The sequence below is a fragment of the Chiloscyllium punctatum genome, chromosome 40 (assembly GCF_047496795.1).
Source record: "Chiloscyllium punctatum isolate Juve2018m chromosome 40, sChiPun1.3, whole genome shotgun sequence".
NCBI classification, from domain to species: domain Eukaryota; kingdom Metazoa; phylum Chordata; class Chondrichthyes; order Orectolobiformes; family Hemiscylliidae; genus Chiloscyllium; species Chiloscyllium punctatum.
The window spans coordinates 18,875,913-18,891,197 of NC_092778.1; the positions used below are offsets into that span (position 1 = coordinate 18,875,913).

The window sequence follows — 15,285 nt, forward strand, 5'->3', positions numbered from 1 at the left end:
GGTAATTCTGGAAAGCCGGAGCGGAACTCAACAGCCAGTGGACTGGAATACAGGAGTGGAACAACTCTCAGACTGGAGCGGGACATGACAGCTGGCAAACTGATTCAAATGTTGATCTGTGAAGAACTAGGGTTGATCTTTACATGAGATTATGGAAAATTCCAGATTATTTGGCCAAAAATAACTGTGACTCGAGTATGTTAGGTATATACTGGTGGCATGATGGCAGTCGTTAGCACTGCGGCCTCACAGCGCCAGAGAACCAGGTTCAATTCCCACCTCAGGCGACTGACTGTGTGGAGTTTGCACATTCTGCCCGTGTCTGTGTGAGTTTCCTCTGGGTGCTCTGGTTTCCTCCCACAGTCCAAAGGTGTGCAGGTCAGGTGAATTGGCCATGCTAAATTTGCCCATAGTGTTATGTGTAGGGGAATGGGTCTGGGTGGGTTGCGTTTCATAAGGTCGGCATGGACCTGTTTGGTGGAAGGGCCTGTTTCCACACTAAGTAATCTAAAAAAAATTTCAAAGGTCAAGATGTTATGTGGTCTGGTGGGGAAACCTGCAGTCATGTCATTCCAGGCATCAGCTGCCCTAGTCTTTCTAGGTGGTAGAGGTCATGCAGTTGGAAGATACTGTCAAAGTACCAAAGCTATTCTACTTCATATTTCCACAGCTTCCTGCTTTTGTCATTACTCTGTAATTAAACCTTGGATAATAAAACATAAATATGCATGCTTTCATGGTATACATTTGTAGCCACAATTGATGATTGGTTTCTCTATACTCGAACCATGCAAGTCTAGTTATTTACATACAGGTTGAACTCATACACAAATCCACACAATCACAACACAAAGCAAGTTTAATCTCTTCATGGTTACATCAGCAAACAACAGATTATTTTGCACGATGGAACAGAAGTATTTATTATAAGTCATATGACAACCACATGCAAAGCACTTCCTACTGCATTCAACTTTTGAACAAAGCTTCTTTGGAAATGTTGGAAAAACAGTGTACAGTATAAGAAAATGACAAACTACTTGTACAAATAAACACATGATCTTATAAATGCAAGGCACCTAAAGAGTCAGCACATCATTAAACTATTAAATTGATTGTGAAATGTACTGATAACAAATGGAATATTTCACTTTAGAATCAGGCCGATATTTTCACATACATACATTGAAGCAAACATGAAACCAAGAATTTAATATAGTTACACAGCGAAAGCAATTGATACTGTGTTTACATATAAAATCCCCTACAAAGAATACAATAGGAAATTATTTTTGGCAGTTCATTAATGTTAATTATATTACAAATTTCAAATTGGTTTGCTATTTTTATATATTAATATTCCTCTGCTCCACAATAAGGTTTAATTCATTTTTTCACTTGATTTTTGGCAAGCTTTATTTAGTGAGGCAAATAGAAAGCTGAAATCTTGAGAATTCCTAAATTTAGCAATTTCTATCAATCTTGTAAAGATAAATACTGTTTTATCAAAATGTAATTTTTAATAAGTTGCGTAAAGCTCAGTATCCAACTACATTAAGAGAAGTTTAAGAAATATATGAACACTCTTGTCCTTGGTTTCTGTTTGAAGACAAATAAAATTCCAAGCTTAGATAAAATAAAATTTATTAACATGAAATCATTGCCATAAAGTTCAAGCAGTCAGAAACAATTCACTCTTCAATGACCTCAAAAGCAATCTTTCCATTCTTCCCACATAAATTTCAATTCCGTTCCCTCCTAAAAAAGACAAATACTTACATTTCTTTAGCACCTTTTGTGATTTCAGAACAGCCTCAAGTGCTTTAGAGTCAATAAGTACTTTAGAAATGTGATTACTGCTGTAGTCAAGGACGTACAAAAGTTACATTTTCATGCAGCAACTTCCCTCAAACGGCTCACAAACGGATCACCATGGGATCTTAAGCCATCCCAACAAAAACACTGCAAAAGCCAGAGATCCGAAATAAAAACAGAGAACACCAAAATGCTCACTACCTCCGGCATCTGTGGAAAATGAAAGAGAGTTAATATTTTAGGTCAACGAACTTTCACCAGAATCAGAATCTGAAGAAGGGTTATCGACCTAAAACATTAACTTAGCTTGCCTCTGTATAGTTGCTGCCTGGCTTGCTGAGTATTCATAGCATTTTCAACTTCTGTTGGTTGAAAGATTAATATTAATTAGTCTACTGGGAAGAGCCACCCAGCTCTTCTTTGAGGAGTGCTAGAGAATTTTGAAATATTGCTTGAGAGAACAGATAGGGTCTTGGTTTAACTTGTCATCCAAAAGCTAGTTTAGTCGTGCAAGATTCCTGTGACACTGCACCGATATGTCACAGCATGAATGAAATTGCTCCCATCTCTGCAATAGGATTTGAACCGACTATGTGCAGACTCAGAGGAAAAAGCACAACCGAGTCAAAGCTGACAACTTACTGCACACTGCTTCTGAAAGTTGTTAGTTCTATTCACTATAAATAAGTTATTTTAATTAAAATTAATTAATTTAATTAAGCTAATCAGTAATTTATTAAGTTAGTTAAGTAGTTTCTTATTTAATCCAGTTTGCCCAATATACAGTGCAGTTATGTACTATAGGTTACCATTCCATTCTCTTAGAATGGTTTGAAACCAGTGACCAAATTTCTGAAGGTTGTTCAGCACATTTTTTTGGTAAGAGAACCTCAACTGTTGAGCTGAGTCTGCCATAATCAAAAAAGGTAGAAAGACCTCAGGAATCTGAACTCCTCCTGAGCTACTTCAGTCTTCCCCTCTGTACAACAGGACAAGCCTTAGTTTCGTCTACCCATTATTATCTACTTTACTTCACCATCTCTTGAAAACTTTGCAGACTTGGTAATGCACTTAATTCTTCAGCCATTTCTCCTAAGAAAATTTAACAGCAATACAGTACTGAACTATTGCATTTTACGTCGTAGGAAGTTTAATTTTAATCAGTGCACTAAATACATTATTAGATTCAGAATAAGGTGCACAGTGCCCATCAACCAGCTATCAACAGCAATCACAATGTTTTGAATAAAGTTAATTGAGTGAATACTCGAGAAGATTAACTCTTACTATAAACAAACATTAATTATTTTGAGAGAAAACTCAATATTGAAAAAATGCAAAAACAATAAAGAATGTTGAAAGTATTTACATTAACTTGCATTTCAATTATTTTCAAGTTTGCGATGATCAAATTTAATTGTTTTAAGAAATCAGGGTCAATTACATTGTACAGTTTTGGTTAATTCAAACTGACCGTAAATATTTATCATACAAGTACAAGATAAATTGCAACATTTTATCTAACAGCATGTTTTCCTGAACTATTTCGAGTAGAATTCTGGTTAACGGATCAAAATTGGCACATGGCAAATATTCTGGCACAGCTTCATAAAACAAGGCCTTTAGTTAACGTATTCGTGCAATGTGAACTCTCTCCAGTGCAGCGTACACACAAAAAAAAATTGTAAATCATTTATTTTACATTCATTCTTATATACTGCAAAACCACATTGTAATGTGGTAACAAACATTTAAAGACATTCTAATTAGCACAAGATCTTTATTATGTTTCAATTCCAACAGCCAAAGGGAAAAAGTATAGATTTCTTTTTAAATGTCTTTATATACCAGCTACCATCTTGATTGAGGGCAATATTAAAAATGAGAAGTTGCAAGATGTGATTTCAACTTGCTGCTTCTACAACTGTCAGTTCTGAGCAGTCTTAGAGAGTTGAGAACTCTAATACTTACATCAGGGGTGCACTGCAAATTTGGATTAATTTAGTAAAGGCTTTGCTGATCAAGGCTCCTGGAGTTAAAAAAACCCCACAGCTAACTGGAGATCAAAATAGCTGGCGCTACAGTTCAGTGTTTTGTTGAACACTGCTTGAGTCAAGAGAGATCCACAAGAAAACATTTCAATTAGTTTTTCCTTGCTGCTGCGATGTGTTGGACTCCACTGACCTGTCACCCATTGGCCTCAATTTAAGGGCCCCTCTCCCGCATTGTTAGATCCACAATCCCTTCTTCTCTCCATCCAGACTGTTGGTCTAATTCTCACCTCCCTTTCCAACTCACAATCTTTTCTTACTGTCACGCAGCCCCAGTGGTCCACAGCTGAATTCTGCCACTTGTCACGCAAGAAATAGAATTAAGCTAAATTCAATGGCACTTCCACTTCCCCGGAAGTTTGGCTTCCCCCTCTATCCTTCTAATTTACACTCAATCAATTCATTTTTTGAACAGTCAAGCAGTGGGAATATATGGAAGCAGTGAAAAAAATAAGCCTCCCCTAATCCGTCTTTGTATTAGCTATCACTAAATTATGCCAGCATATTTGTTTAATCAGTTATGCCTGGTATAATTCACATATGGAGATTAAATGATATGCTTTCCCACCAGCATAGCAGCAGAAACTGCAGTATTGAAGGGAGGACCAATTTAAACCATTTGTACGACAGCTATGGAAGACTTAAAGACAGTAGAGCCTCGACATACGAACGACCCCGTTCACGAACAAATCTGTTTACGTACAGGATTGTACATAAAATTTTGCTTCATCGTACGTACAAAATTCAAGGTACGAATGCAAAAAGCCTGTGGTTTTTTGGTTTCATTGTTCTGCTTTGCTACGCGCGCTTTGAACGCAAAAGCTCTCGGGTTCCGCGTGATCTCATTCAGTTCGTCTTGGTGCGCGCGCTGTGAACATCGTTCATTGCTATGTCCAAGCATTCTTACACTTTTTTTTTGTTTTTTGCATTAAATTAGCCCTCACTATGGCTCCCAGAAAGTGAAAAGTGGTAGCGATAGTGGTGTTAAGAAGCCTAAACGTATTACTGTGGAAACGAAGAAGGAAATAATAGCTAAACAGGAGAATGGTGCTCACGTTTCTGATCCCGCTAAGCAGTGCGACATGGCGAAACGGATCAACTGGAATTACATTAATTCAAATGGGAAAAATTGATTCAGTTCGCAAACTTTTCGGTTCGTGAACTGGGTCCCGGAACGGATTAAGTTCGTAAGTCGAGGCGCTACTGTAGTTGCTGCAACAGACTTCACAATTTCTACCAATGCCCATTCTAGATTCCCCAAAGAAACATACAAGGTATTCCCATGTTAACAAAAAGCTACATTTGTAAACTTTGCAACTCTTTTGGCTCCCAGCATTTGGCAGTCAGGATTGTGAAAGACAAACAATTGATCGAATTCCCATCAAGCAAAAAACCAAAGAAACGCTGGAAATCTGAAATAAGATAAATAAATGCTAGAAATACTTGGTAGGTCCAGAAGCATTTGTGAACACAGAAACAGAGTTAATGCTTTGAGGTGAATAGGAGCGTCCTTTAGAACTGACAGCAAGTAGAAGTGTGATGGAATTTATGCCGTTGAAAGGAGCGAAGGAGGTGGAAGATCAAAAGGGAATGACTGGCATAGAGTCGGGGCTGGGAAAGATTAAATACCAAAGATGCGGTGGAGCAGAAGGCATAGGAAATGACATGAAGGCAACAAAAAAAGTTGTCCAAAGTAAGTTTAAATTCCAGAATAATGGATAGTTCTGTTTGTAAACAATAACATGAAAAGATTCACACTGACAAGGATATTGCAAGGGTTGGAGGTTTGAGCTATAGGGAGAGGCTGTATAGATTGGTGCTGTTTTCCCTGGAGCATCGGAAGTTGAAGGGTAACCTTATAGAGGTTTATAAAACCATAAGCGGTATGGATAGGGTAAATAGTTAAGGTCTTTTCCCTGGGGTGGGAAAGTCCAGAACTAGAGGACCTAGGTTTAGGGCGAGAAGGGCCTAAGGGGCAACTTTTCACACAGAAGGTGGTGCGTGTATGGAATGAGCTGCCAGAGGAAGTGGTGGAGGCGGGTACAATACAACAGTTAAAAGGTATCTGGATGGGTATATGGATAGGAAGGGTTTACAGGGATTTGGGCCAAGTGCTGGCAAATGGAACTAGATTAGAGGATATCTGGTCGGCATGGAGGAGTTGGACTGAACAGTCTATTTCAGTGCTGTGCATCTCTTTGGCTCTATGACACGTAGCAGAAGAATAGAATCAAAGATAATAGTCTGAAATCACAGAACTCAATGTCGTGTGCAGAAGTTCCTAAGTGGAGAATGAGGTGCCGTCCCTCGAGGTTCTACCAAGTTTCACTGTGTCACTGAAGCAGGCCAAGGACAAACTTGTGTGGAGCGAGTAGTGAGATAAATGGTCAGCATCCATTATGGAAGCTCAGGATCACGTTTAAGGAACAAGTGCTCTGCAATATGATCAGCCCAGTTGGAGATTACTCCTGCCATTGTGAACTGCACTGTGAGAAGCAAATGCAGTTGTCTGAACTGAGTGAAGCTGTTGCTTCCCTTGGAAGGAGAGCTTGGGGCGTTAGACAGAGTAAGAGAAGATGTGAACAAAAGGCTTCATACTGTCTGTGACTACATGACCAAATGCCATGATTGTGGATCATTGTGCTGGAGATAGCAGAAACAACAGAGGCCGGGGTTTTTTTTTGATGCAAAAGCTGATATAATTGAAAATGAGGACAAGGGGAATGTTGTCTTTGTTGGGAAGGAGAGGAAGAGCTGAGAACAGAAAAGCAAGAAATGGGAAACGGACACAATTGAGGAACTTGCCAAAAGCCTGTTGAGCACAGTGATGAGGCATGGACTGGAATGGAGGCATGTAATTTGGCAGCCCATTAATAAATAACTTATTCATTCTTAGGAGAGGAGTACTCAGGCTTTCTTCAATGTGTCGTTCCTGTGACAAAAACATTTTAGACTGATTTTAGACTATAGACAAAGAACGCCCAGACTCATGCTGATGCACTAATTAAAGTATTGCACTCAGGTTCCAATATCGTAATTAATACCTGCATTTTTAAATAGACCTGAGAATATACAAAAAAAAACAGTAGTCAGCCTTTTAAAGTTGCACTATTGTAGAATATGGTCATTTTTTCCCCTATATTTATGCGAATCAGTACACTAACATTTTTAGCAATAATTGATTCTCAGAAAAAACCTCTCTATTCATCCAAGGTACGTGGGTGTCATGGGCTAAGCCTAGGTTTACTGCCCATCCCTAACTGCTTATTGGGAATTTAAGAGTCAACCATATTGCAATGGGTCTGGAGTTACATGTATGCAAGCGCAGCAGATGTCCACCCCGAAAGGGCAACAGCATATGACATGGATTTTAATAACAATTGACAGTGGTTACATGGCCACTATTAGGCTAGCTTGTTATTCCAGATTTTTATTGAATTGAAATTTTATTTTCTGGAGGGATTTGGATCCATGTCATCAGAACACTAATCTGAAGTGACTGCTCCAGTGACATTACTGCCATACCACTGCATCTGCCTCATGGCCTTTCTTTTGGTGACATCAGACCGACCGCAATGTAGCTGGTACTTCCCTGCCCTTTCATATGGTCTAGCAAGCCATTCAGTTCGAGGATACTTAAGGAAGGCCTTGTCGTAACATGCACATCCCCCCAAAGAATTTTCTTAAAAAAGTAAGCTGATGAAACACATCACTGAGTACCGGCATTACAGTTACCCTAATTGCCTATGAATTACAACCTTGTTTTAGGATTTAATTTTGACTTTCACCTTTTGAAAGCGAAATATCCAATGAAACTCTGAAACCAGAAGGCTTCATTATGAATGGATCTTAAAAGTACATAATATTTTGCAGGCAAATTTTTATTTGCCAGCAAGAAGAACAAAACAAAGTACATAAATATATCTAGCAATGAGACAGCAGGGCATTTCTTCATTGATTTGTTTTTCATTTACCATTAGTTCCTGTATCTTATTCTATAGTAGTATTCCTTGATTTCAGCATCACTGAAGACATCGTGCCCCTTGTTTAGGCGTCTGACTGTGCTGAAAGAGATGCTTTCTTTGAGTTTTTGTTTGATGATCGTCAATGGTCCTTGTTTGCTTCCTACAGGCTGCCCTAACAGCAGGACATTGCAAGCATGTCTACTTGATTCAAATAAGGCGGCTGAAATAAAACATAGCATATGGCTTTATTTTTATATCAGGAACATTAATAATAATTCGGTGCTATCAAAATAACACTGAAGTAACAGTTGTCAATGGCAGACATGTGATAATTACATTTACTTCAAATTCACACATTTCTCCACCCTTTTGTCCCATTTTAGAATGTTGAGATTCACTCGATTTATCATCCTATTTTTAAAGACTTTTCCCTGATCTATTATCAGCAGAACGCAGCTGACAGAAGGCATGAGGGTTATTTTAACCTCACCTGGCTTCAGAAGAAGTGCAGATTTCCGTTTTACAATACTTCCCTCTAGGTGTTTCATGATTGGAACTACCCTCTACATTTCTGCAGGCCAGGATTAACCCTTAAGCAAGGCAAAGTAACCCTCGCCCTTCGTAATGGTTATTTTAACAGTCTTAAGGGTTTGGGCTGTGTAACAATGACACCTCAAAACTGACAGAGGAGAGGTGAGAGAAATGAAGTTGGGGAAGGATGGTAAAAGAAAGGAGGATTGTTTCGGGGGAAGGGGTGTTGGCTAAGGGAGGCAGACTGAAAAGGTATGTACAAGACTGTTCCACTTTCTGACTTGTATCATTGTAACTAGACATTTGATATACATCATATTTGCAACTATATCAAGAAGAAATGGAAGACTTTGTTTATTTTTGCTCTCTTAAATGTCCTTCTTCAATTTAAACTTTTAAATATCCTAAATGGCAGTTCAAGAATTCCCATAAACTCACATTCAAGGACATTGGATGGCAGACAATTCACAGCCCTACTGGACATACATGTCACATCCACTAACAAGGGAAGAACTGAACAACATTCATGGGTTAATAATCAAATTTATTGTTGGTCCAGCCCTCACAATGGCAAATCTCATGAATGATAGGTGAATGCAATATAATCAATGTTAGTCAGAAAATTCAATCAGGGCCTTCTATTATATGAGAAGGTTTCTACACTGTTCCTATACAGGTTCTCAATTTCGTCAGTAAGGAGAGTTTCACAACTGGCAGATGCAAGTCAATAATCAAATGTCAAGTCTCACAGTAAAAAGAAAACACATCAAACAGGTTTCAATTGAGCTAACATTAGATTAACTGCAATGGAAACAGTAAGATAGCTGAGCTCTGCAAAAGCTGGTGAAGATACAATTCATGAAAAAACTGAATTGTCAAAAAGCAAGAAGTGATTTGTTGAAACATGTATGATTAACAAGGAAAACAGGTTCTTGGGTTGCACTGATCATTAAATAAACAGAAAAGGTGATATTGAACCTGAACAGAGCAACAATTATTTGTAGACTTGTTTGCATTCATGGACAATATAGTAACAAGGGTATTAAAACAGATACAGAAATTGGCAAACTGACATTCACTGCCACACATCTGGCCGACAAAAAGATAGGTAGAAGCAGGTTGTTCATAACTGTGAAGAGAATTCTGGCAAGCAAACTCACTGATGTATAGAAGTTATTTTAAGTCAATTTATAAATTGAACAAGACAAACTGTTGTCATGATAGGGTATCAGGATGTTGAAATATTTGCAGACATATTGCACTTGCATATTAAAAGAAAAATGACTCTTACAACCAAATGATGACTTTGGATATAAATTCAGTGACCATCTGATAAAGTCCTGTGTGGACCCATGGATTGTCATGCCCAGCGTTCCCGCTAATTTTTGTTTTGCTTCTGAATCGACCTCCATTCAGCAACAACTTCCGGAATCGGAAGTCACAGTTGTATTATGCAGAACTTCAGAGCGGTTACACTCACTCTTAAGTCGTGTGTGTGTATGGTTGTTGTCACACTTGTATAGAGTTAGGAAACTCCAAACAGAAAAACCTAAAAAAGGAAGTAGGAAATAGGGGCTAACCACCTATTCCCCATCTTAGCAGGAAGCCATTTCAAAAGTGCAGCTACCTACCAAACATCAAAATACCGTTTTAAATATACAGCCATATGGGATACAACTGTATTCCTGTGAAAGTTCAGACTAAGGTGGATTGAAGAGACTCCCTCTTATCAGTTAACGAGCTATAGTCTGCAATGTGGTTGAATGTTTTTTATTTCTTCCTGTATTTAGTAACTAAAAACTCACTCAATTGTTACCTCAAGAAAACCTGGTAAAACAATTCAGAGTGATATAGCATAGAAGCAGATCCTTTGGTCCAACCAGTTCATGCCGAACATAATCCCAAACTAAACTGGTCCTACCTGCCTGCACCGGGCCCATATTCCTCCAAGCTTTTCCTAGTCATTTAAATGCCATTTAAACATTGGAATTGTACCCACATCCATTATTTCCTCAGGAAGTTCATTCCACACACTAACCACCCTGTGTGAAAAATTTGTCCCTCATGAATTTTTAAATCTCCCTCCTCTAATCTTAAAATGTGTCCCCTAGTCTTGAAATCCCCTAACCTCAAGAAAAGACAACTACCATTAACCGTGTCTATACACCTCATTATTTTATAAACTTCTCTAAGGTTGCCTCTCAGAAAGGTTTGGAGAATTGACGGGTCCCTTTATAAATCAACCTTGTTGTATCCAACTGAGGGGGCAAATGAACAAAGAAGGGTATCAGTTCCTGCCTCCTCGCTCAGGAGCTTAACAACTTGCTGTGTACAGTCTGAAATCAAAACAAATTAGAAAACCTTGCCTGGAACTGACTGTAACTATGTTCACCATTCACCAGAAATGAGAATGCAGCAATCAAATCCCATAAGGGGGAAGGTAAATGGGTGACAAAACAAAGAACTGCAGATGCTGGAAATTTGAAACAAAAAACAGAAATTGCTAGAGAAACTCAGCATCAACATTTCTTCAGAACTCCAGTTAACTGCATTAGTTAACTTTGGTTTCGAACCCCAGATGCTGCCAGACCTGCTGAATTGCTCCAGCAATTTCCATTTCTGCTTAAAGTAAATGAATAGATCTGGAATCAATCTTTCAGACAGGACAGTGCCTGTTTGTGCCAGAACATGGAACAGAGTTGGTCAAATATAGACAAATGTCAAAGAGGTCGTACGGGGAAACAAAAATGTCTTGAGGAATGGATGGAGTTATAACTTCTTCCACTTGACCAATGTGATTCTGTAGGGTAAGGGGAACATTTAAATGAACTGGATTTCATATGCTGACTTGTATCAGTACTACTTATTGCTCCCAACTATCCTATATTTTATTTATATAAGCACCTTGAAACATTCTCCAGACAATATTAAAGACCCTCTGATATGGATCTTCACTGTAAATATTAATGGAATGCAATCAGGAACAGGAACTAGATTTATTCCTGTCTAGTTTGAAGTACTGCAGGTAATAGTATGGTTCCTGCTGCTTTTATGGCTTAATCTGTTCAATTATTTTGACAACTGGTCAGACACTTTCAGTTTGTTATACCTCAGCTATGCCTTTACCTATGTAGTTCCTGTGGGAACTGTCAAGTCACTATATGTTGGAGGACATACATTAATATATGGATTAAGCAATCTTCACTAGGACCACATCCTATTTATTCTTGGTCTTTATAAGTTATCAAACAAAACGCATAATATATCAAATAACTGTAACTCAATCTTGTAAGCAATTTTATTCAATATATGGTGTAAGAACTTACTAGTAAAGGAAAGCACATTTTCAGTGGTGTTTTTTAGCTCCAGCATTACATATGGATGCGATGGATGAGCCATGTAGAGATAATGTCTATTCTCAGTTAAATCTTCTGGCACCTGAGTAATACAAAAATGATTAAAACATACAGCATCCATAAAGTATTTTGAGAGAGATATCAATATGGAAAAGGAGAGGGCAGACCAGGTGGCCCATTTGAAGAAAAGCATCAGCACAAATCTGGTGAAATTTTCCCACTCCAGTAGGGGTGAATCCTATGCCAGGCCATTGACTAGAGCCAGGTTCCCAGCAGAAGCTGGTATGCTGATGTCCTCCTTAAATTACCCCTCTCCCAAAAGCACAGGTGCCAGAGCACTGTTTTATTTAGGAGCTCTCCTCCACAATGTCAGTCTTACAGATGTGATCTCATTTATATTACGGTGCAGGCCTGTCGATTCCCCACTCCACCAAGAATCCCCAATTAGCTTCATGTTTTCGCTGCTGTTCCAGAACAAAGAGTGGAGGGTGAGCTGTCTTCATGAACCGCTGCGGTCTACTTGGTAAGGGTAGACCTACAATGCTGTTAAGGAGGGAGTTTCAGGATTTGGACCCAGTGACAATGAAGGAATGGTGATACATTTTCATGTTTGGCAGGTCAGTAGCTTAGAAGGTAAGTTGCAGATGGTGGTTTTTCCATGTGTCTACTGCATCTGTCCTTCTAGATGGTAGTGATCGTGGCTTTGAAAAACCGTGTCTAAGGACACTTGGTGAATGTTTGCAGCGCATTGTGCAGATAGTACACACTGCAGCTACTGAGTATTGGTGACAAAGGGAGCGAATATTTGTGGGTATGGTGCCAGTCAAGTGAGCTGTTATGTCCTGGGTGGTGTCAAGCTTCTTGTATATTGTTGGAGCTGCACTCATCTACACAATGGGGTTTCTGTGTCAGTACTAGATATAAAGCATCAGTAGATGAAAAAATATGCCTCTAAAAAGTCTAAACTAAAGTTAAACAAGGGCAGGATAACCTAAAGAATTGCTCTCAAAGTGAAAACAGTTCATGAAGACATTAGATGCTTATCTGATCATGGGTGCTCAGCTGCTTCATCAGTAACCTTCCCGCCACTATAAGGTCAGAATTGGTTTAGCACTGAAGCAGCTGATGCCCATATGCAACAAGACCTGGTCAATATTCAAGTTTGGACTGCTAAGTTACAAATAGCATTGACACTAGATAATCACCAGATGATCCCCACACGATTGTCAACCGCCTGCAGCATCACCACTGACCAGAAATGGAACCGGACTGGCCATATAAATACTGTGGCACCTCGAGCAAGTCGGAGGCTGAGAATTCCTCACAGCACTGCAGATGTACTAACACCTCAATGGTTCAAGGAGTTAGCTCACCTTCTACAAGGTAGTTAAAGATGGGTAATAAAACGGCCTGGTTGGAGACACCCACATCCCACATACAAATAAACAAAGAGAACTCTTTCTTCTCTTTTGTTTCTTTACTTATATATTGCTCATTTCACATAGAATACTATTCACCATATTAGCTTCTGGTACTATTACTGATTCTATATGTAATGTGCCCAATAAAATAAAGTATTACCAATGATAAACACATACAGTACAAGAAATAAATTCTGATCTTAATAGTTATTCTACAATGAGAAATTTCTAGCTGACTTGTTATTTCAGTCTCCATTTTCTAAGACTGCTCTAAATGAGAAACACATTTTGCTAAAGGGTCAGACAGAAGACTGCACTTTGATGCAACACTTTATGTAGTAATGTTCTATCAACAATTCCATTAAAAACGTACACTTGCCAACTAGTTTAAACATTTCACCAGCAGATTTGTATCTAAAAATTTGACTAAAAGCATCATGGGTAACAACGCCGTGTTAATTTGTACCGTTCACAACATTAGCACTCATTTAATAAGTCTTTGAATTTATTCTTTGCTTTAGCAATAAATCCAAACTTCACATAAATACTCCTTTTACTACTATGGAATAACGGACTTACAGAGCCATTGGTATGTGTTGGAAGTTCACCCCAGAAAAGGAAAGCTGTTCGGGATACAGTGTTGATAGAGGATGGTTTGGGACAGTCTTTTCTGCATATTAAATCCTCTTCCCATAGAATCTTGCCAGTTTTACCATCCACAATAGTAATCTATAGAGCAAATCAGTGTCAGATTTTTATGATTCACAGCAAAAGCGTAAAACAAATCTGAGTTAAAGTGGTCTTACATTGTGATAAAAGGTGTACATCATCTGAAATTTGTTTTTTTTTAAAAGTAGTGGCAAAATAAATTTGTGGCTTCAGTTCTAGAAAGAACATATTTTATTTTAAAGAGGTCAGAAAGTCATTTGAAATAGTGAACTAAATACATAACTTCCAGCAGGGCCTAAGGGTCTGTTTCTGTGCTGTATGAATCTACAAGGCACATGACTTGTGCTTAAAGCTGGCTATCTATTCACTGAGGAAGTCTTCACAAAGTCGAGAATATTCAGCAGAATAGACTAGATTCTTTTTAAAAATTCAGTTCTGAATCAGGTTGCAACTCAAAAGAATAATTTCACCCAGCTGAAAGGCAGGTTAGGTTGTGAAGTATCTGAACGGTGAGAGATTGTGCAAAGGGTTTTAAACTGTCAAACTGAAATGAGGTTCTGGAGAAAGTGAGGACAGTAGATGCTGGAGGTCAGAGTTGAAAAGTGTGGCGCTGAAAAAGCACAGCCAGTGAGGCAGCATCCGAAGAGCAGGAGAATCAACGTTTCGGTACAAGCCCATCCTAATGAAGGGCTTGTGTCTGAAACGTCGACTCTCCTGTTCCTCAGATGCTGCCTGACCAGCTGTGCTTTTCCAGCACCACACTTTTCAACTGAAACTTTTCAAGCTATCAGAGTTAAAAGGAATCAATTTCATCAGAACCAGAAAGGAGGTTTCTATGCCATCAAAATCGGACAGAGTCAATTAAGAAAGAAACAAAAAAGTAAAGATAGGAGTGCCACTTCACTTGGATTGAGTGGCATAAAGGATCTTGCTAAGAAAATGTTTGAAATTATGTTTTGCTGTTTATGTTAAATTCTTCCTAAACTCTTTTCTGACTTTTCCCTTTTTTTGTGATTTGTTTTTAAAGAACTCTGGCAGCCTTTTATGAATACATTCTGTAACTAACCAAGACAGTAATCCAGTGCAAAGATTAAATTTATGATGTATCAAGCCAGATTTCACTACGGAATTTGCGTTGTCTATTATTACCTCCAGATGGGATTGAAACAAGATTAACACTGAATTAATTACTTATACATTTTACCTAGTAGCTGTTTTCCAATAAGTTCCTTTACTTTTCAGAAAACAAATATAAAGTTTCTCATCTAAAATTCATAGTATCATCCATTTTTGTTCCTCAAATAAGACAGAAGGTAAACCACCCGCTCTCAAGCCATGGCTACATGACTCAGTCAGGTTGAGTTGTAACTCTGTGGCTCAGTTGACTTTTATTCATATATGTCAATATAGGGTAAAACCTAGGGCCCATCCAGAGAACCCATTGAAGAGTCAATTTATATCAAACTACTTGGCGTTC

The 15,285-nt window shown here is 38.5% G+C and overlaps 1 protein-coding gene across 3 annotated transcripts in view; it reads right to left on the reverse strand.

Moving 5' to 3' along the window:
- Nucleotides 1-841: 841 nt before the first annotated feature.
- The window catches only part of fam234a (family with sequence similarity 234 member A), a 38,384-nt gene continuing 23,940 nt past the window's right edge, over nt 842-15,285 (reverse strand). For all 3 annotated transcript variants that reach the window (XM_072559423.1, XM_072559421.1, XM_072559422.1), the window contains exons 10-12: nt 13,719-13,868; nt 11,689-11,800; nt 842-8,051 (exon numbers count right to left, since the gene is read on the reverse strand). In XM_072559423.1, coding sequence (XP_072415524.1) covers nt 7,843-8,051; nt 11,689-11,800; nt 13,719-13,868 — 471 coding nt within the window. In that variant the 3' untranslated portion in view covers nt 842-7,842. The remainder of the gene's footprint in view (nt 8,052-11,688; nt 11,801-13,718; nt 13,869-15,285) is intronic.